Genomic DNA, 23,802 nt, shown 5'->3' on the forward strand with positions numbered 1-23,802 from the left:
TGATCTTTATGGCCTTCCTGTGACATCGGGTGGTGTAGGTGTCTTGGAGGGCAGGTAGTTTGCCCCCGGTGATGCGTTGTGCAGACCTCACTACCCTCTGGAGAGCCTTACGGTTGAGGGCGGTGCAGTTGCCATACCAGGCGGTGATACAGCCCGCCAGGATGCTCTCGATTGTGCATCTGTAGAAGTTTGTGAGTGCTTTTGGTGACAGGCCGAATTTCTTCAGCCTCCTGAGGTTGAAGAGGCGCTGCTGCGCCTTCTTCACGATGCTGTCTGTGTGAGTGGACCAATTCAGTTTGTCTGTGATGTGTATGCCGAGGAACTTAAAACTTGCTACCCTCTCCACTACTGTTCCATCAATGTGGATAGGGGGGTGTTCCCTCTGCTGTTTCCTGAAGTCCACAATCATCTCCTTAGTTTTGTTGACGTTGAGTGTGAGGTTATTTTCCTGACACCACACTCCGAGGGCCCTCACCTCCTCCCTGTAGGCCGTCTCGTCGTTGTTGGTAATCAAGCCTACCACTGTTGTGTCGTCTGCAAACTTGATGATTGAGTTGGAGGCGTGCGTGGCCACGCAGTCGTGGGTGAACAGGGAGTACAGGAGAGGGCTCAGAACGCACCCTTGTGGGGCCCCAGTGTTGAGGATCAGCGGGGAGGAGATGTTGTTGCCTACCCTCACCACCTGGGGGCGGCCCGTCAGGAAGTCCAGTACCCAGTTGCACAGGGCGGGGTCGAGACCCAGGGTCTCGAGCTTGATGACGAGCTTGGAGGGTACTATGGTGTTGAATGCCGAGCTGTAGTCGATGAACAGCATTTGACCCCCGATCTCACGGCCCCAACCCTGACCTTAAATCTAAACCTAACCTTAATCCTTAACTTAAACAATTTTGATCCCTAAGGCCTAATAATAACCTTTTGAATCGGCAGGTAAAATATTCACCCACTTTATGGGATTTTGTTGAAGTTGATAGCAATACTAATTAGTGGACTTTTAACGCTTCTACTCCTCGAAGTTATGAATTATTGTACTTTCAGAGTCCTTCTGGAGAGAGCAGAGTCTCCGACTCCGAGTTATGCATCAGCAAACAGTCACCAGTCAATGGATACGGATGAGGAAGACGAGGAGGAGAACTCGGCTCCAAAAGAGAAGTAAGATCATACATTTTATTTAAGCAGAGGCTGCATGACCAAATCAGACTTTTCTTACCCAGAGCCCAAAAAACAAATCACGTTCTGTGCATGTGCTACAGAGGCTGTGAGACATGCGAGCTGAGACGGGATCAGAGACAGTGTCACTGTCAGTAGTGTCTTGGCTAACTGTTTTCCTCTTCTTTTATTTATTTATTCCAAGTAGGATCTCTTCATGAGAAATATTGTAATATTGGTATTGGTAACCATCTGGATGTCACCGGGATACAGTCTATTCAGTGGGGAGAGCATGCATGGCTAGTCGGCTCACAGTGTCCTTTGTGGGGGTTTATCCACCGTTGAATAGTTCTGTTATTAACATCATGGCGAGGAAAGTGCTAGCTAGCTATTGTAGCCACTTAATCAAGGCAAGAGCTAAAGTACAAGCAACAGTGGTTGCTAGGTTGTGGTGATATTTCACAGGAAATATGGCATTAACATTGTATCCCAAAATGGTCAATAAATTACACTTGAACACTTAACTAACTCTCCCAATGTAACACAAGGACACACACACACACACACACAGGAGAGGGAATTGGCAGCGTTGGGAGCAAAAAAAGCAGAGAATCCTGCACATGCGCAGAAGGTTAGTTTTTTATGCTATTGGGAAGATATACAATGTTTTTAGCAACCCTGCCACTCCATCTTATTTTCAGGGTATTTCATTCAACTAAGGATCCATTTACACTTCAATATGAACTCCAGGATAGCATTGCTGTGTCTCTGCGTGCAGTTGGAAGGAAGTTGAAGGTTGTTTTGTGAGCCATTGCTAACTAGCATTAGCGCAATGACTGGAAGTGTGCAGACAACTTACAATTGCGCTAATACTAGTTAGTAACTTCCGTCAAAATGCCCAAATATTGTACTATCCCTTTAAGAAAGAGGCCTACACGTTCCCTAAGCGTTTTTGGAATAACTTAATATCAGACTCACTGGGTGTGTATTGGGGGGGGTTGATATTACTATTAGAGTCAGGTTTAGAGCTAGGATTCAGGAAAATGGTTTGGTGCACAGTCAGTTATTACGGAAGCATGACACTTGCTAAGCATTCAAATCAAATAAAATGTTGTTTTAGATTGTTATTACATTATTGGTTAAAGTTACTACACTATTCATGAAAAAAATGTGCCGCTGGCTATCCGTAATTTAAAAAAACATAAATCGTGAAAATTTGGTTCCCTTAATACAAGGAATTTGAAAGTATTTATACTTTTGATACTTATTTGAGTATATTTATATTTGAGCAATTACATGTACTTTTTCCACCACTGTCAGTTGCTACAAGGTCATTTTTTATTAGTTGACTCCACCAGTATTTGGACAAAACACTTGAAGCTGTTTTCTTGTTGTTGTGTCAACCCCCCCCAATACACACCCAGTGAGTCTGTCTGTATGTGTAAAAGAGAGAGAGAGATCTGGACATGAGTCTGGTTCCATCTACAATCTGTAATGGTGCAAGTCTGTTGTGGCAATGGATACAAATGCAAAGTGTTTCTCAAGTGTGTGACACTTAGTATGCATGATATTAAAGAAATTGTGTTTTTAGGTTATTACATTATTGGTTTAAGTTACAACACTATTGATGAAAAAAGTTACCACTTTATAATGTAATCAATGGAAATGTAATATAATTATAATAATTATTACATTAAGCACAAAAACGATATTAAGTTATGCGGTCAGAATATTACATTATCAGCATTTATTACATTATAAATGCAAAAGTTATTACGTTATTTTCAGGTGTTACATTATTCACTGTTATTACATTATCAGTTGCTACAAAGAGGTCCAGGACCAGAGAGGTCCAGGACCTGAACCACAATTTGCAGTTCTCTCAGGGTCAGCTCAATGAGTTTAATCAGGAAAACTGCAAGATGACAGCAATATGTAAGTCATTGAGAGAGGACATCAGTTCTTTATGTTAATCCATGATAACAATGATGGAGAAATCAGATAATCGAGGGACAATCAAGGCGCAACATCGTTTGTTGTGGATGAAATTGCAGAATCTCCATGAGACCTGGAGTCTTAGGACAAAGTGAGAGAAAGAATCTCAGAGAAACTGAAGATGAACCACAGGAAGATTGAAGTGGAGCGTGCCAACAGGAGTGGAAAACCCACCACCGTCCCAGGTGACAAGCCCGATAGTGGTCAAATTTCTGAGTTTCAATGAAAACGTAGCTGTTCTGGAAAGAGCCAAGACCTTGAGAGGAACATACGTCTTCCTCAACGAGGACTATCCTGAAGCTGTGGGCCAAAAGAGGAAAGAAGTTATCCCAGCCATGAAAGCTGCAAGAGCGCGTGGGGACATTGCTTACATCAGCTATGAAAGGCTCATTGTCCACCCTCCCTCCCAAAAGCCTGGAAGGGATGAGAGAGCCAAGCCTATTGGTTCGTAGCTTCAAGCCTGCAGCGTGCGCACACACACCAACTGATTAATGGACTGCTGAATATTTGTTTCTCTTGTTTAGTTTGTTCTTTTCCATATTATGTCTATCTCTGATAAGCCACCCAGGAAAGGGCTGAAAATAGCCCATATTAATATATGTAGCCTTAGAAGTAAAGTTCATGATGTCAATAACTTGCTAACATCAGATAACATTCATATATTAGCAATTTGAGACTCACTTAGATAATTCCTTTGATACAGCAGTAGCAATACAAGGATATAAGATCTATAGACGAGACCGGAATGCTTATAAGGGAGGAGTTGCTGTATACAGTGGCTTCAGAAGTGTTCACCCCTCTTGACCTTTTCCACATTTTGTTGTGTTACAGCCTGAGTTTAAAATGGGTTAAATTAAGATAATGTCAAAGTGGAATTATGTTTTTCAGAATTTGTACAAATTGATTCAAAATGGAAAGGTGAAATGTCTCGAGTCAATAAGTATTCAACCCCTTTGTTATGGCAAGCCTAAATAAGTTCAGGAGTAAAAATCAGGTTTGACTCCGTTACACCATCTCTGTCAGGAGGAATGGGCCAAAATTCAACTAACTTATATTGGGAAGCTTGTGGAAGGCTACCCGAAACGTTTGACCCAAGTTATACAATTTAAAGGCAATGCTACCAAGTACTAATTGAATGTATGTAAACTCCTTGCCTCCTTGCTCGCACACGCTTTTTCAGTTCTGCCCACAAATTTTCTATGGGATTGAGGTCAGGGCTTTGTGATGGCCACTCCAATACCTTGACTTTGTTGTCCTTAAGCTATTTTGCCACAACTTTGGAAGTATGCTTGTGGGTCATTGTCCATTTGGAAGACCCATTTGCGACCAAGCTTTAACTTCCTGACTGATGTCTTGAGATGTTGCTTCAATATATCCACATAATTTCCCTGCCTCATCATGCCATCTATTTTGTGAAGTTCACCAGTCCCTCCTGCAGCAAAGCACCCGCATAACATGATGCTGCCACCTCCGTGCTTCACGGTTGGGATGGTCTTCTTTGGCTTGCAAGCCTTCCCTTTTTCCTCCAAACTTAATGATGGTCATTATGGCCAAACAGTTCTATTTTTGTTTCATCAGACCAGAGGACATTTCTCCAAAAAGTACGATATTTGTCCCCATGTGCAGTTGCAAACCATAGTCTGGCTTTTTTATGGCGGTTTTGGAGCAGTGGCTTCTTCCTTGCTGAGCGGCCTTTCAGGTTATGTCGATATAGGACTCGTTTTACTGTGGATATAGATACTTTTGTACCTGTTTCCTCCAGCATCTTTACAAGGTCCTTTGCTGTTTATCTGGGATTGATTTGCAATTTTTGCACCAAAGTACGTTCATCTCTAGGAGACAGAACGCGCCTCCTTCCTGACCGGGTATGATGTCTGTGTGGTCCCATGGTGTTTATACTTGCGTACCATTGTTTGTACAGATGAACATGGTACCTTCAGGCATTTGGATATTGCTCCCAAGGATGAACCAGACTTGTGGAGGTCTACAATTTGTTTCCTGAGGTCTTGGCTGATTTCTTTTGATTTTCCCATGATGTCAAGCAGAGGCACAGATTTTGACAGTAGGCCTTGAAATACATCCACATGTACATCTCCAATTGACTGAAATTATGTCAATTAGACTATCAGAACCTTCTAAAGCCATGACATCATTTTCTGGAATTTTCCAAGTTGTTTATTAACTTCTTAGGGATGAGACGGGCTGAAATCCCGTTAACGGGATCGATTTGTCAACAACAGAAATCTCATAATTAAAATTCCTCAAACATACAAGTATTATACACAATTTTAAAGATACATTTGTTGTTAATCCCACCACAGTGTCCGATTTCAAAAAGGCTTTACGACGAAAGCATACCATGCTATTATGTTAGGTCAGAGCCTAGTCACAGAAAAACACAGGCATTTTTCCAGCTAAAGAGAGCTAAGTCACAAAAAGCAGAAATAGAGCTAAAATTAATCACTAACCTTTGATGATCTTCATCAGATGACACTCATAGGACTTTATGTTACACAATACATGTATGTTTTGTTCAATAAAGTTCATATTTATGTCCAAAAATCTCACTTTACATTGGCGCGTTATTTTTCAGTAATGTTTTGCTTCCAAAAGATCCGGTGATTTTGCAGAGAGCCACATCAATTTACAGAAATACTCATAATAAACATTGATAAAAGATACAAGTGTTATGCATGGAATTATAGATACACTTCTCCTTAATGCAACCTCTGTGTCAGATTTCAAAAAATCTTTACAAACTGATGCTGGCACTAAGACCGCACTCAACGAGCTGTATAAGGCTATAAGCAAACTAGTTTTACCGTAGCCCTTCTCTCCTCTTGACAGGTGAAGTCTCTCATTCAGGTACATGCAGCTCATCTGTCTCACTTCCCTCTGCATACTGCAGCACAGGATCAGCCTGAATATGGCTAGCTGACTACACTACCACTTTTGCTAGGCACATTTGAACAGCCTAATCTGCAGTAAAACACCCATAAACATCTTATTTAAAGTGGAACTGACAGCGGTTTAAACTACTTTGCAGATATGAAACAATCATATCAGTCAAAAATATAAAATTCCCAGTGTATATGTTACAAAACCAACTTTATAAGAGGTTTAAAAAATATTTTTTTACAAAAAAATCCATGATGTACAGTAAGGCATTGTTGGCAGAATAGATGGATGCAGTTCAATGCGTGATTAATATAATTCACAAATACATTTTTTGGTAGTCCCAAAAATATTGATTGCAGTCAGGATGTAAATCACAGCTGGTCTGGTACATTGTGTGCTGCTTAAATTGAGGCAGACTACATAACTGATTTACAAATGCGCAATACTCGTTGAATATGCCCGGTGTCAGTAAACAGTTTGCAAAAAAACAGTTAAATAGTTGCCAGCAGCACAGTTACAAATGCTCTAGATAACATTAAAACAGCCTAACCAGCTTTGCTAGAGCGAATAAAATGATCAGAGTGAGGTGTTCTCTATTTGTGTCTGGTTGGAAGTCAGTTAGTTTGGGTGCTTGACTGCTGTTGTGAGGTCAGAACGCTCGGATCAACCCTACTCCACGGCCAGAGTGTCCAGTGTCAATAGTTCAGTATGTGCTCTGAACGCTCAGAGAGCAAAACGCTCAGAAAACAGATTTGAATGAGATTTCATGTTAAATTAATTTCATGCTAAAATGCTGTCAGTACACCTTTAATTTACCTTTATAATGCGGTTACTTTCTCAGCTCAAAATACACTTCTTGACTCTGCAGCTCTCGTTAAATAGTCTTACATGCATGTCTTCTCATTTTCTCCTTCTTTGTTATCCACTAGATACACCTATTTTCTCTAAACCTTTTGTAACTTCTCATTGGTTGAGAAAACTGTCAATTGATCAGCAGGTGTCTCTTATTAAAGAACCAGGGGTGCCAAATGGCATCACCACATTAAAGATGCACTATGCAGAAAACGCTCTGCCATTTCATGGTTGCTAAAACTCTAATAGTTTGCCTAATTTCAGTTTGTGACAAAACAAGCAGTCATAGTGTGGAGAATCATGTTATGGTGCGTGAATGAGGACCCAAAAGCGAATTAACAAACAGAGTACTTTAATGACGAACATACGTGGGCTCAGATGGACAGGTAGATTCCGACAGGACAGGACAAGGTTGCAGCACACACGATGATAGTCTGGTTCAGGCATGAGACACACAAACAAACAAACAAGAATCCGACAAGGACAGGAGCAGAAACAGAGACAGATATAGGGACCTAATCAGAGGGAAAAAGGGAACAGGTGGGGAACTGGGTGACGAGGTAGTTAGGAGGAGACAGGGCACAGCTGGGGAAAAGAGGGGGAGAAAAGGTAACATAACAACGACCAGCAGAGGGAGACAGGGTGAAGGGAAAGGACAGAGACAAGACAACATGACAGTACATGACAGTACCCCCCCACTCACCGAGCGCCTCCTGGCGCACTCGAGGAGGAAACCTGGCGGCAACGGAGGAAATCATCAATCAGCGCACGGTCCAGCACGTCCCGAGAGGGAACCCAACTCCTCTCCTCAGGACCGTACCCCTCCCAGTCAACTAGGTACTGATGACCACGGCCCCGAGGACGCATGTCCAAGATTTTACGGACCCTGTAGATAGGTGCGCCCTCGACAAGGATGGGGGGGGGGGGGGGGAAGACGAGCGGGGGCGCGAAGAGCGGGCTTAACACAGGAGACATGGAAGACCGGGTGGACGCGACGAAGATATCGCGGAAGAAGAAGTCGCACTGCGACAGGATTAATGACCTGAGAGATACGGAATGGACCAATGAACCGCGGGGTCAACTTGCGAGAAGCCGTCTTAAGGGGAAGGTTCTGAGTGGAGAGCCAAACTCTCTGACCGCGACAATATCTAGGGCTCTTCGTTCTACGCTTATTAGCAGCTCTCACAGTCTGCGCCCTATAACGGCAAAGTGCAGACCTGACCCTCTTCCAGGTGCGCTCGCAACGTTGGACAAAAGCCTGAGCGGAGGGGACGCTGGACTCGGCGAACTGAGATGAGAACAACGGAGGCTGGTACCCGAGGCTACTCTGAAAAGGAGATAGCCCGGTCGCAGACGAAGGAAGCGAGTTGTGGGCGTATTCTGCCCAGGGGAGCTGTTCTGACCAAGACGCAGGGTTGCGAAAAGAAAGACTGCGTAAGATGCGACCAATAGTCTGATTGGCCCGTTCTGCTTGACCGTTAGATTGGGGGTGAAAGCCGGAAGAGAGACTGACGGAAGCCCCAATCAAACGGCAAAACTCCCTCCAAAATTGAGACGTGAATTGCGGACCTCTGTCCGAAACGACGTCTGACGGAAGGCCATGAATTCTGAAAACATTCTCGATGATGATTTGTGCCGTCTCTTTAGCAGAAGGAAGCTTAGCAAGGGGAATGAAATGAGCCGCCTTAGAGAACCTATCGACAACCGTAAGAATAACAGTCTTCCCCGCTGACGAAGGCAGTCCGGTGACAAAATCTAAGGCGATGTGAGACCACGGTCGAGAGGGAATAGGAAGCGGCCTGAGACGGCCGGCAGGAGGAGAGTTACCGGACTTAGTCTGCGCGCAGACCGAACAAGCAGCCACGAAACGACGCGTGTCATGCTCCCGGGTGGGCCACCAGAAACGCTGGCGAATGGAAGCAAGCGTACCCCGAACGCCAGGGTGGCCGGCTAACTTGGCAGAGTGAGCCCACTGAAGAACGGCCAGACGAGTAGGAACGGGAACGAAAAGAAGGTTCCTAGGACAAGCGCGCGGCGACGGAGTTTGAGTGAGTGCTTGCTTTACCTGCCTCTCAATTCCCCAGACAGTCAACCCGACAACACGCCCCTCAGGGAGAATCCCCTCGGGATCAGTGGAGGCTACTGAAGAACTGAAGAGACGAGACAAAGCATCAGGCTTGGTGTTCTTAGAGCCCGGACGATAAGAAATCACGAACTCGAAACGAGCGAAAAACAGCGCCCAACGCGCCTGACGCGCATTAAGTCGTTTGGCAGAACGGATGTACTCAAGGTTCCTATGGTCAGTCCAAACGACAAAAGGAACGGTCGCCCCCTCCAACCACTGTCGCCATTCGCCTAGGGCTAACCGGATGGCGAGCAGTTCGCGGTTACCCACATCATAGTTACGTTCCGACGGCGACAGGCGATGAGAAAAATACGCGCATGGGTGGACCTTGTCGTCAGAGAGGGAGCGCTGAGAAAGGATGGCTCCCACTCCCACCTCTGACGCGTCAACCTCGACAACGAACTGTCTAGAGACGTCAGGTGTAACAAGGATAGGAGCGGATGTAAAACGATTCTTGAGGAGATCAAAAGCTCCCTGGGCGGAAACGGACCACTTAAAGCACGTCTTGACAGAAGTAAGGGCTGTGAGAGGAGCTGCCACCTGACCGAAATTACGGATGAAACGACGATAGAAGTTCGCGAAGCCGAGAAAGCGCTGCAGCTCGACGCGTGACTTAGGGACGGGCCAATCAATGACAGCTTGGACCTTAGCGGGATCCATCTTAATGCCTTCAGCGGAAATAACAGAACCGAGAAATGTGACGGAGGAGGCATGAAAAGTGCACTTCTCAGCCTTCACGAAAAGACAATTCTCTAAAAGGCGCTGGAGGACACGTCGAACGTGCTGAACATGAACCTGGAGTGACGGTGAAAAAATCAGGATATCGTCAAGGTAAACGAAAACAAAGATGTTCAGCATGTCTCTCAGGACATCATTGACTAATGCCTGAAAGACAGCTGGAGCGTTAGCGAGGCCGAAAGGAAGAACCCGGTATTCAAAGTGCCCTAACGGAGTGTTAAACGCCGTCTTCCACTCGTCCCCCTCCCTGATGCGCACGAGATGGTAAGCGTTACGAAGGTCCAACTTAGTGAAAAACCTGGCTCCCTGCAGGATCTCGAAGGCTGAAGACATAAGAGGAAGCGGATAACGATTCTTCACTGTTATGTCATTCAGCCCTCGATAATCTATGCAGGGGCGCAGGGACCCGTCCTTCTTCTTAACAAAAAAAAACCCCGCTCCGGCGGGAGAGGAGGAGGGGACTATGGTACTGGCGGCAAGAGCTACAGACAAATAATCTTCGAGAGCCTTACGTTCGGGAGCCGACAGAGAGTATAGTCTACCCCGGGGGGGAGTGGTTCCCGGAAGGAGATCAATACTACAATCATACGACCGGTGTGGAGGAAGAGAGGTGGCCCTGGACCGACTGAACACCGTGCGCAGATCGTGATATTCCTCCGGCACCCCTGTCAAATCACCAGGCTCCTCCTGTGAAGAAGAGACAGAGGAAACAGGAGGGATAGCAGACATTAAACATTTCACATGACAAGAGACGTTCCAGGAGAGGATAGAATTACTAGACCAATTAATGGAAGGATTATGACAAACTAGCCAGGGATGGCCCAAAACAACAGGTGTAAAAGGTGAACGAAAAATTAAAAAAGAAATGGTTTCACTATGATTACCAGAAACAGTGAGGGTTAAAGGTAGCGTCTCACGCTGAATCCTGGGGAGAGGACTACCATCCAGGGCGAACAAGGCCGTGGGCTCCTTTAACTGTCTGAGAGGAATGTCATGTTCCCGAGCCCAGGTCTCGTCCATAAAACAGCCCTCCGCCCCAGAGTCTATTAAGGCACTGCAGGAAGCTGACGAACCGGTCCAGCGTAGATGGACCGACAAGGTAGTGCAGGATCTTGAAGGAGAGACAGGAGTAGTAGCGCTCACCAGTAGCCCTCCGCTTACTGACGAGCTCTGGCCTTTTACTGGACATGAAGTGGCAAAATGACCAGCGGAACCGCAATAGAGACAGAGGCGGTTGGTGATTCTCCGTTCCCTCTCCTTAGTCGAGATGCGGATACCTCCCAGCCGCATGGGCTCAGCACCCGAGCCGGCAGAGGAAGATGGTAGTGATGCGGAGAGGGAGGCGACGGAGAGCGCGAGCTCCTTTCCACGAGCTCGGTGACGAAGATCAACCCGTCGCTCAATGCGAATAGCGAGTTCAATCAAGGAATCCACGCTGGAAGGAACCTCCCGGGAGAGAATCTCATCCTTTACCTCTGCGCGGAAACCCTCCAGAAGACGAGCGAGCAAGGCCGGCTCGTTCCAGCCACTGGAGACAGCAAGAGTGCGAAACTCAATAGAGTAGTCTGTTATGGATCGATTGCCTTGACATAGGGAAGACAGGGCCCTGGAAGCCTCCTCCCCAAAAACAGATCGATCAAAAACCCGTATCATCTCCTCCTTAAAGTCTTGATACTGGTTAATACACTCAGCCCTTGCCTCCCAGATTGCCGTGCCCCACTCACGAGCCCGTCCAATAAGGAGAGATATGACGTAGGCGACACGAGCAGTGCTCCTGGAGTAAGTGTTGGGCTGGAGAGAAAACACAATATCACACTGGGTGAGGAACGAGCGGCATTCAGTGGGCTCCCCAGAGTAACACGGCGGGTTATTGATTCTGGGCTCCGGAGATTCGAAAGCCCTGGAAGTGGCCGGTGGATCGAGGCGGAGATGGTGAACCTGTTCTGTGAGGTTGGAGACTTGGGTGGCCAGGGTCTCAACGGCATGTCGAGCAGCAGACAATTCCTGCTTGTGTCTGCCTAGCATCGCTCCCTGGATCTCGACGGCTGAGTGGAGAGGATCCGAAGTCGCTGGGTCCATTCTTGGTCGGATTCTTCTGTTATGGTGCGTGAATGAGGACCCAAAAGCGAATTAACAAACAGAGTACTTTAATGACGAACATACGTGGGCTCAGATGGACAGGTAGATTCCGACAGGACAGGACAAGGTTGCAGCACACACGATGATAGTCTGGTTCAGGCATGAGACACACAAACAAACAAACAAGAATCCGACAAGGACAGGAGCAGAAACAGAGACAGATATAGGGACCTAATCAGAGGGAAAAAGGGAACAGGTGGGGAACTGGGTGACGAGGTAGTTAGGAGGAGACAGGGCACAGCTGGGGAAAAGAGGGGGAGAAAAGGTAACATAACAACGACCAGCAGAGGGAGACAGGGTGAAGGGAAAGGACAGAGACAAGACAACATGACAGTACATGACAAATCATTGTACCACTGTGAAATAACTTTTCCATAACGATAACTATGGGATATCCAGCTGTTTGAAGCTGGTGTACAAAACCGAAAGTAAAGGATACAAAAATGAAACTTCAGAACGCAAAGCATAGAAATATAATAGATATACCGCTTCTTAGACTTGCTTTCAATGGGAATAAAATATCTGTACCTCACATTTCTTGGTGAATTTTGGTTGGGTTGCCCAAAAAGGTAAACATTGTAGCTTTAAGTATCCATATTTGTTTACCACTCCACATAAGATAATTTGTTTTATGTAAGTGCCTTTTATTAAATTAGCAAACAAGAAAATGAGCTTTCTGCTTGTTTCTTAACCTCCCTCAACAGTAGCAGTGGCACGCCTTTCATGAAGGCAATTCTTGAACTGCTCGAGCAGTAGCGGTGCGTGGATAAAATCACTGGGGAAGACCAGCCATGAAAAAAAAGCCATATTACAATTACAATCTATGTGTTGTAATAATTGCGTTGTTTGCTCTATAACCCGTTAGTTCATATGCCTTGTCAGTGTGATACAGTGCATTCGTAAAGTATTCAAAACAGACTTTTTCCACATTTTGTTACAATACAGCCAGATTCTAAAATGTATTAAATAAAACAATTTCCTCATCAATCTATACACAATACCCCATAATGGCAAAGTAAAAATTTTAGCAAATGTAAATTAAAAAATAAATAAATACAGGAATACCTTATTTATTTAAGTATCCAGACCCTTTGCTATGAGACTCGAAATTGAGCTCAGGTGTATCCTGTTTCCATTGATCATCCTTGAGATGTTTCTACAACTTGATTGGAGTTCACCTGTGGTAAATTCAATTGATTGGACATGAATTGGAAAGGCACACACCTGTCTATGTAAGGTCCCATCGTTGACAGTTCATGTCAGAGCCAAAACCAAGCCACGAGGTCGAAGGAATTGTCCGTAGAGCTTTGAGACAAGATTGTGTCAAGGCACAGATCTGTGGAAGGCTACCAAAACATTTCTGCAGCATTCAAGGTCCTCAAGAACACAGTGGCCTCCATCATTCTTAAATTGAAGAAGCTTGGAACCACCAAGACTCTTCCGAGAGCTGGCCGCCTGGCCAAACTAAGCAATCAGGGGAGAAGGGCCTTGGTCAGGGAGGTAACCAAGAACCCGATGGTCAGCTCCAGAGTTCCTCTGTGGAGACGGGAGAAACTTACAGAAGGACAGCCATCTCTGCAGCACTCAACCAATCAGGCATTTATGGAAGAGTGGCCAGACAGAAGCCCTCTTGGAGTTTGCCTAAAGGCACCTAAAGACTCTCAAGACCGTGAGAAACAAGATTATCTGGTCTGATTAAACCAAGATTGAACTATTTGGCCTGAATGCCAAGGGTCACGTCTGGAGGAAACCTGGCACCATCCCTACGGTGAAGCATAGTGGTGGCAGCATCATGCTGTGGGGATGTTTTTCAGCGGCAGGGACTGGGAGACTAGTCAGGATCGAGGCAAAGATGAACGGAGCAAAGTACAGAGAGATCATCTACATGAAAACCTGCTCCAGAGTGCTCAGGACCTCAGACTGGGGCGAAGGTTCACCTTCCAACAGAACAATAACCCGAAGCACACAGCCAAGACAACGCAGGAGTGGCTTTGTGATAAGTCTCTGAATATCCTTGAGTGTCCCAGCCAGAGCCCGGACTTGAGCCCGATCGAACATCTCTGGAGAGACCTGAAAATAGCTGTACAGCAACACTCCCCATTACACCTGACAGAGCTTGAGAGGATCTACAGAGAAGAATGGGAGAAACTCCCCAAATACAGGTGTGCTAAGCTTGTAGCGTCATACCCAAGAATAATCAATGCTGTAACCGCTACCAAAGGTGCTTAAACAAAGTACTGAGTAATGTGATATTTAATTTTTTAATAGTTCATCCCAAAGGTGTTTGATGGGGTCAAGTTCTTCCACACTGACTTCGACAAACCATTTCTGTATGAACCTCGCTATGTGCACGGGGGCGTTGTCATGCTGAAACAGGTTGGGATTTCCCCAGAATTGTCTAGAATTCCACTGTATGCTGTAGTGAAACCTGTTGGGGATGGGTGTACCGCTAACTGTACAATTTCTACCCAAGCAGCATGACACGTAATTCAAGTATTTTTTTTTGTGGTTAAACATTTAGGTACATAAGTGTCTTATATCGGCTGAAAGCTGAAATGATTGTTAATCTAACTGCACTGTCTGATTTACAGTAGCTATTACAGCGAAAACATGTCATGCTATTGTTTGAGGAGAGCATGCAACAACAAAATATATATTATTATTTTTCACCTCCACATATTTACTTAAATTCTGAAATCTTGCTCTGATTTGTTTCGAAAGGGACCCAGAGACATGTTGTCTCGCTTTTGTTAGATAAAATCATTTTTCATATCCCAAAAAGTCGCTATGGTTGGCTCCATCGATTTGGGAAATCCACTTGTTCAACTTACAAAGAAAGGAATCTGAAAATCTACCCCTAAACTTTGTTTCAACAAGTCAAAATGTGTTTGTATTTGTTCCTCAGACACCCTAAAAAATTATCAAACTTGAATATATCTTTCGGAAAGAAGTATGTTCAATAGGACACCGATTGCAACTGCATCATGGCGCGCAAGGACACCGATTTTTGAAGACTGTCTTTATACAAAATGTCATATTTCTTGCTTGTTCTTGAAGTTACAAGTCTGAAACTTTGCACATACACTGCTGCCACCCCGTGGACAGCCTCCTGGATGCAATTCAGATCGTATCTTGCTGTTTGACCTTTCTCTTGCATTTCAAAGATGGTCTCTCTCGCTTTTTGTTTTTCTTTGGATTTTCTTCTACCATATCTATTGTGTTATATTATCCTACAATAGTTTAACATTTCTACAAACGTCAAAGTGTTTCCTTCCAAATGGTACCAAGAATATGCATATCATGGCTTCAGGGCCTGAGCTACAGGCAGTTTGCTTTGGGTATGTCATTTAGGCGGAAATTGAGAAAACGGGGCCCCATCCCTAACACTGGAACTAAGAGGCCGAGCCTCCACAGACCTACCACAGACAAACTGACTTGTTGGAAAGGTGACATCCTATGATGGTGCCACGTTGAAAGTCACTTAGCTCTGCAGTAAGGCCATCCTTTCCCAATGTTTGTCTATGGCGATTGCATGGCTGTGTGCTCAGGTTTATACACCTGTCAGCAACGGGTGTGACTGAAATATCATTTGAAGGGGTGTCTACACACTTTTGTATATATAGTGTACATGATTGACATGTATATAAAGTACATTTTTCTTGTGAAATTTAAAGTTGCTTGGCCAATCTAATAAATTAATGTATTTTGTTATGTTTTAGTGTTTACATTTTAATGTGTGTAATTGTCTTACACTTCAGGCCAGGAGAGGTGGTCTGTGATGTATGTGAGGTCCAAGCTGTGAAGTCCTGTCTGACCTGCAACCAGTCCTACTGTGAGACCCACGTTAGGAAGCACTACACACTACCTAAACTACAGAGACACACCCTGGTGGAGGTGACTGGAGACCTGGAGGAGAGACTCTGTCAGGAACACCACAGAGCTCTGGAGGTGTTCTGCAGGACAGACCAGAAGCTGATCTGCTTGGAGTGTTCAGTGACAAAGCACAAAGGTCATGACACAATCATTGAAGAGATAAAACAAGCTGGAAAACAGGTAGGTTCTGTTCTCTTTTCTTGTACCTGATGATGTTCTTTAAAGAAGATATTGAATTTGATAATAATAATGTTCAGACATACAAGCTTTTTCATCGTATGTTCTGTAAAACAACAAGTGTTTTTCATCAAAATAATGGATTCTTACTCTGTTTTCAAGACTTTTGATAGAGATCAATGTCGAAGACTAAAGCTGGCCTCAATTGACGGTAGGTGTTTGTACAATCAAGAAATACATTTCCCAAACATTGTATTTTCAGACCTTTACATGGTGTTCAACAACATACATACAATTTTAAGACCATTAAAAGAGGAAGATGAATTTGTTTAGATTAATAATTCTTATTCCATAATGATTGTTTGATTAATATGTATTTTTCTTTTTTGTTTCGATGCAATTAAAGTAATAATTTTTCTCTTCCATTATTTCTTTAAGTGCTCCCCCTTCCTGGTGAGATCCAGTTCTCGTCCGTGACATCAGGCTCTGTGTCTCTGAGCTGGGGTTCTCCTGAGGGACTGACAGGACCACAGACTTTCAGAGTGACCTGGGGATGTGATGGAGAAGAGAGGAGCCTGAGGGTGGAAGATGGGTTTAATGTTGAAATAGATGGACTCCAGCCTGGTAAAAAGTACCAGTTCAGTGTGGCTTCAGAGGGAGAAGATGGCAGACAAAGCAGACGGATCTCAGCATCTGTATTCACTGGTACAGTAACTTGAGTTGGTCTTTGGTTATGTGCTTCTAGGGATGTTGTTGTTTTCATGTGATGTCCAAACAAGACATTAACAAACAAGACATCTTATATTTTGTCAAACAAATTATATTTCTTTCTAGTGGTCCCAGCACCCATGGACTTACACATAAAACAGTCTGGAGCGACCTCCTTCACTGTCAGTTGGTCCAAGGCTGAAGAATTGGAGAAAGTCCCACAATGCTTTCTCATATCCTACTGCAGCCTGGGAACAGAGACCCGCTCTGCCAATACTGAGGACTCCTACAGAACTCTCTCTGGCCTGCAACCTGGTACTCAGTACAACATCAGTGTCTCAACTGTGTTGAACAATGGGGAGCAGAGCAAACCTCTCTCTACAACCATCTGCACAAGTAAGCCTCATACCGACTCACTTCACTTCTGGGGGGTGGAATTGGACAAATCTGAACTAGACTGAACCATTTTTCTGAAGAGGAATTGTGTTCTTGTTTTAGCTGTCCAAAAAGTATTATTTTGGTAGTCTAAGAAGTTTAGAATTCTAATTGTTAGAGCCTAGTGTTGTAAAAGGCTAAAGAGATGAGTGGTGTAGTGACCCAGTACAAGGGTACTTGTTTTTAAATACCCCCAAGGCAAGCTAATCTCCCCTGTTATAGGTCATGTTGAGAGATTAGCATATCTTGGGGGTATGATGTTTGACCCTCTGTAACTTTCTCACTCATCATTATTCATGATTCATTCAGGACTATTAGTAATCATGGTAGCATCCACATTAATGTAGATATGTTATTATATTCTTATTTATAATAAAAGTTACTCCAAAATGACACAGTACATTATTTACCATTCATTTATATTAGGCACAAAATATTCTGAAACAACCAAACAATCCAGCAAGTTTGTAGTCAAAAGCTTGATGTAGTCATTGGGTGCTAGGAATATGGGACCAAATGCTAAACCTTTGACCACTTTATAAGAATCTTTAGGGGTGTCAATAAGTTGGACCCCTAACTTTTTTGAGAAAATAATATGTATATTTCTATGAGCAGTTGTATTAGTATAAAATAATATCCACATTTGTTTGCAATATAGGCCAGTATTGGATGTATTTTATACAGTCATTATTGCTCATCTTTATCAAGAGGGTCAATCATTTCAAACACCACTGTATGTTACAAATCACCATGTTTTTAATAATCCAATACAACTCTGTTTTGTGTTATTTCTGTTACACAGACCCTTCGCCTCCAGGAAATCTTGTTATATGGTCCTATAGTGCGACCTCTGCTAAACTGATCTGGGATCACCCTGATGGCATGGAGGACATCCTGCACCACTTCAGGGTGACATGGTGTGACAATGCCAGTCCAAGTGAGTCCTTCACTACCAACAAGATCTTTGGAAATGTTACTGGTCTGACGCCAGGGACAGAGTACAACATCACTGTCTGCACCATTGACAAGAGAAATATGGAGAGTGACCCAGTCTGTACTACCCTACATACAAGTAAGTAATCAACTGCAGCTTCAAGATGAAATAAACTTGAATATTTTAGTAAACTCAAACATCTTCCTTTGTTATTGCAGAGCTCACTTTGAACCGTTTTATGCAGAAGTTGGGACTGACACAGCATTTTGAGGAGAAACTGTCGTTGAATGCCGTGCTTTCAATCGATGGCCTAACGTTAGGAAAGAACCATACGGTAACTCCTCAATCTCTACCGTGGTGTTTTCTGAAAGAACTGATGAGGATGAACGTCTCAGCAAGGGATGTAAAGTACACCCCCACTGATGAGAAGGATCATATGAAGGTAAACCCCCTAGACCTGATCACAGCCCTGTTTCTGTGCTCAGATGGTTTCCTGCAGCAGGAGATGGTCCAGAAAATGTCCATGTGTCAGTTTGCTGTTCCTCTTCTGCTGCCCAACTGTGACACAGAACAAATCACTTTGATGCTGTGGGCCCTGAGGAACATAGTGAGGAAGTTCAGGCCGTCTTCACAAGCTGACTCAAAGTCCATCATAGAGGAGAGAATTGTTGTCTCTGGTATTCCTATGGTGTCCTTTGTTAGGTTAGGAGAGAGCAGCTTGTCCAAGTCTCAGATTTTGAACAAGTTGCTTAGTAACCCTCAACAGTACAATGACACATTTGTTCATCATGATGTGGAATGTGGAGATGTCCCTTTGCAAATTTCAGATGGTCTGGTTGAAATCAGCTGGTACCTTCCATGTGGGAACAGAAACATAGACATGTTCACTAAGCCTGTGGCGGTGGCCAATCTCAGAGGAGACATCAGGTCCTTTGAAACACAGTTCTCCTTTCTGTGTCAAACATCAGCTGCAGTTTACATTTTTTGTAATGAATTAGATGCATATTCTGAGATTTTGGAACGCAGAACTGGAAAAGCAGAGTTATTTCTGGTTGTTGACTCTCAGAAAAATAAAATCACAGAAAACACATTGAGAAAACTCACCACAGAATTCAGTATCAAGCCAACAAATGTGATTGTTAAGGAAAATGAAAATGATGCAGAATTTGTAAAAACCTTGCAGTCATCTGTCGGTGACATCACCGAAACAACAAGTCCAAACAAACTGCCAATTGAAAACATGGCTGACGTGGCTCGTCAGATGGGGATTCTGGTTGATGAAGACAGTGATGAGTGTCAGAGTGCCAGGAAGACAGCAAATGAAATCACCAGGAACATCAAAGACACAATTAAATTCAAAGATGAACAGCTACCCTTACAAGGGCAAGTCTGGAAAGAGCTTTCCCAGTTGGAGAAAGAGAGATGTAGACTGAGAAAAGCAGGGGGTCAGGAAATTGAACACTACAAGAGCTCTCTGAAGAAAAGGGAAATAGAACTGAGAGAGGAGCAACAAAGATTTGAGATGACAAAAGCAATAAAAAACATAACTGGCATGTCAAGCTCAAAAGTGGAGCGATCCTATTTCCTCAAATGGATGCAGATTAATTTGGACAATCTGTCTCGGCAGAACTTGTCTGGTTTGCGGAAGCAGTACAAAGAGCTTTGCCAAAATCATCCAGAGAAAAAAGACATTGCCGATTTGGATAGGCAAATGTGTGACTGTTCCCTGGGACTTGAACACTTCCTGCGTGAGTTGGGCCAGCTGTATGAAGCTTCCTGCTATCTCCCTAAAGACAATCCAGAATGGAAACAGATGGAGCATCTCCCTGGATTGTGTGCTCAGATGCTGTTGGATGGTTTCCCCATTGAGCTTGTGGATGGAGATGCATCAAATATCCCTCTGAAATGGATATCAGCTGTTCTGACTGAGCTTCATACTCTTGTGGACTCTAACAGCAAGATCCGGGTTGTGACAGTTTTAGGGGTCCAAAGCACAGGGAAGTCCACTCTCCTCAACACCATGTTTGGGGTCCAGTTTGCTGTCAGCAGTGGAAGATGCACCAGAGGGGCCTTCATGCTGCTGATTAAAGTCAACAAAGAACTCAAGGAGGAGCTGAAATGTGACTTCATCATGATCATTGACACAGAGGGGTTGAAATCACCAGAGTTGGCTCAACTAGATGACAGCTATGAACATGACAATGAACTGGCAACACTGGTGATTGGACTCAGTGATGTCACAATAATTAACATGGCCATGGAGAATTCCACAGAGATGAAAGACATTCTACAGATTGTTGTTCATGCTTTTATCAGGATGAAGGAAGTGGGGAAGAAGCCGATATGTCATTTTGTGCACCAGAATGTGTCAGACATCTCTGCTCATGACAACAACATGAGGGACAGGAAGAAGTTGTTGGAACAGTTGAATGAAATGACCCAGGCAGCAGCCAGAATGGAGAAGAAGGAGAATATCACTAAGTTCACTGATGTGATGGAGTATGATCCAGACACAAGCAGCTGCTACATCCCAGGACTCTGGCATGGGACTCCCCCTATGGCTCCAGTCAATGCTGGCTACAGTGAGGCTGTGTATGATTTCAAAAAGAGCTTGATGCAAGACTTAATAAAATGCCAGAGTAATGATGACATTACACATTTCCTGAAGTGGACACAAAGCTTGTGGGAGTCCGTGAAATTTGAGAAATTCATCTTCAGTTTCAGAAACAGCTTGGTTGCAGATGCATACTCCAGATTATGCTCTGAATACAATGGTTGGGAATGGAACTTCCAGAAGGAGATGTATTCCTGGATTGTAAGTTCTGAAACCAAAATGTCAAACTTTGGCATAACAGATCTAAATCCCCAGAGGTCCATAAGAGATGTGCTAAAATACTTGATGATAGAAGCATCTGAGAAACTGTCATTGGGAGAAAAGGAAATCCAAGACAATCTAGTAAAATACTTTGAAATTGAAGATGGCAATGTCAATCTGGTGGAGAAATACAGGGAGGACTTTGTGTCCAGTGCCAAAACACTGAGACGAGAGACAGAAAACACAGTGAGGAACAACCTGCATGGAGGTGTTGAGATCAAAGAAGGAATGACAGAACTGAACAACATCAAGAGTTCTCAGACAAGTACAATGGAGAGAAAGGTGCTGGCTTTGCTGCAAACCTGTAGACAGAAAAAAACTGATTTATCAGATCAGGAACTCCAAGAAGAGTTTGAAAGTATGTGGGAGGAAACTCTGTCTGAGATCAATTTTAGTGGACTGCCAAGGAGAGATGTGGCTCAGGATGCCTTCCTCATGTTAAGTGGAAATCTTTCACTAAGGGGGAGTCATGTAAATAGTATGTTGGTAAGAAACAATTTGGTGGATTGTGGGAAGACAGACTTTGTTGTGAAATCAGTTCATTGGTGGCGGAATGCTGAAGGCTTTGCAAAGCACATGGATCATTACCATCACAGGAAAAAACTACAAGTCTTCTGTGATGACATCATAACACAGTGTCAGGAGTTTATAACCCAGAAGGTGGAAAGTAAAACAGATTACCATGATACTTACATCAAAGAGCTGCTGAACAGGATTGATGAAACAATTAAACAAAACAAGAAACGTAAAGTTAATGAAGAGTGTGAGATCCATCTGAAGCTACACATCTGTGGCATAGCAGTCAGAGAGTTCCAGAAGATGCATGATGATTTCATTGTATCCAACGACCCCCGAATGTGTCTGGAACAGTCTAAGAACAAGTACCTTACTGATTTCAAAGACTTATTTCATAACCGAGACCAGTGCCTAAAGAAAGCTGAGGAGTTCTCAAAGCTCTTACAGCCAGCTGTACAGGACTATGTGAGCAAAATGATTGGTCCTGATGTAGTTGATGAAATGAAGACTGGTAAAGGGTCAGAGGATTACAGCACACGGACGTCCTTCCAGTTCTCTGTTCTGAAACAGCTCCTGACTGATGGAGAATATGAGAAATATAGAAAGTACATAAGGAATTATGAAAAGTTTGTGAAGGACTGGCTGTTTGACCAGATTGTCCAACAACTCTCAAAGGACAGCAGACTGGAGAAATCAGAGAAGAAACATCTTTCAGAGATAGTCAAGATAATCACTGATGCCATTTCTATCAGAAAAACACATAGCACTATAGAATGCATCAAGACTTTCATTCAAAACATCTGCAGTGCTCTTGGAGAGAAGCTTGTCTTTCCAAAGGATGCTCTGGATTCCGTTATGATTCTGAACTCTGCAAACACAGATCAGTTTGCTGACTACCTCACAGAGTTTGTAGGGGAAATGAAGCAGACCGTGACATCAGAGTATGAACAGAGGACTGACATCAAAGAGAGGCTCAGATCTCTGCCATTCAAGCCTCAGGACAATATGTTCACCAGCCAGTTTGGCTGTGGGGAAGTATGTCCCTTCTGCGGTGCACCCTGTGAAGCAGGAGGGAAGGATCATGCCAAACACTTCACCTCCATTCACCGTCCACAAGGTGTCAGGGGTTGGAGGAATTTAAAGACAAAGGTGTTATGGACTAATATATGTTCCTCTGATGTGATTAGTGATAACACATTCCGGACCTCCCTGACAGGAGACAAACCTCACCCCTACAAGGACTACCAGACATATTACCCTGACTGGATCATAACTGGAGATTCCAGCATCAAGGCTTCAGACTACTGGAAGTATGTGATGGCCACATTCAATGAGACAATTGCTAAAGACACAAATGCACTTCCTGCAGACATCCCAGAGGACTGGAAGGTATTAACACATGATGATGCAATGAAGAGCTTGAAAAACATATTCAACATGAAATAAAGTGGAAAATGATAGCATGACTCTTCTTGACCTAAACATAAAATTGGCCAATCAAAGATATCAGACATGGCAACCAGAAATAACTCACCGAGCATGAACATGGCAACACAAAGCCAAGAGCCATTCAATCAATCACAACTTTTGAAATAAATAGCACTTCCAAAACAATTAGTGATTTGAAAAACAACAAAAAGGGGCCCCCGACACTAGTTTTGACATTCAGCTGATGGATGGGGCTATGGAAATGACTAGTAAACATTACATGTTGGTATTCAGCTGATGGATGGGGCTATGGAAATGACTAGTAAACATTACATGTTGGTATTCAGCTGATGGATGGGGCTATGGAAATGACTAGTAAACATTACATGTTGGTATTCAGCTGATGGATGGGGCTATGGAAATGACTAGTAAACATTACATGTTGGTATTCAGCTGATGGATGGGGCTATGGAAATGACTAATAAAACATGACATGTTGGTATTCAGCTGATGGATGGGGCTATGGAAATGACTAGTAAACATTACATGTTGGTATTCAGCTGATGGATGGGGCTATGGAAATGACTAATATAACATTACATGTTGGTATTCAGCTGATGGATGGGGCTATGGAAATGACTAGTAAACATTACATGTTGGTATTCAGCTGATGGATGGGGCTATGGAAATGACTAATAAAACATGACATGTTGGTATTCAGCTGATGGATGGGGCTATGGAAATGACTAATAAAACATGACATGTTGGTATTCAGCTGATGGATGGGGCTATGGCAATGACTAGTAAACATTACATGTTGGTATTCAGCTGATGGATGGGGCTATGGAAATGACTAGTAAACATTACATGTTGGTATTCAGCTGATGGATGGGGCTATGGAAATGACTAAAATAACATTACATGTTGGTATTCAGCTGATGGATGGGGCTATGGAAATGACTA

The 23,802-nt window shown here is 43.7% G+C and overlaps 1 protein-coding gene across 1 annotated transcript; it reads left to right on the plus strand.

Moving 5' to 3' along the window:
* The first annotated feature begins 805 nt into the window (after window positions 1-805).
* Window positions 806-23,802, plus strand: LOC110518069 (interferon-induced very large GTPase 1-like). Its single transcript, XM_036934038.1, has 7 exons — window positions 806-1,149; window positions 15,652-15,946; window positions 16,106-16,154; window positions 16,382-16,648; window positions 16,778-17,047; window positions 17,889-18,158; window positions 18,239-23,802. Exons 1-7 carry the CDS (start codon window positions 1,016-1,018, stop codon window positions 22,855-22,857), a joined length of 5,904 nt encoding a protein of 1,967 aa, XP_036789933.1. The 5' UTR covers window positions 806-1,015; the 3' UTR covers window positions 22,858-23,802.

The sequence above is a fragment of the Oncorhynchus mykiss genome, chromosome 10 (assembly GCF_013265735.2).
Source record: "Oncorhynchus mykiss isolate Arlee chromosome 10, USDA_OmykA_1.1, whole genome shotgun sequence".
NCBI classification, from domain to species: domain Eukaryota; kingdom Metazoa; phylum Chordata; class Actinopteri; order Salmoniformes; family Salmonidae; genus Oncorhynchus; species Oncorhynchus mykiss.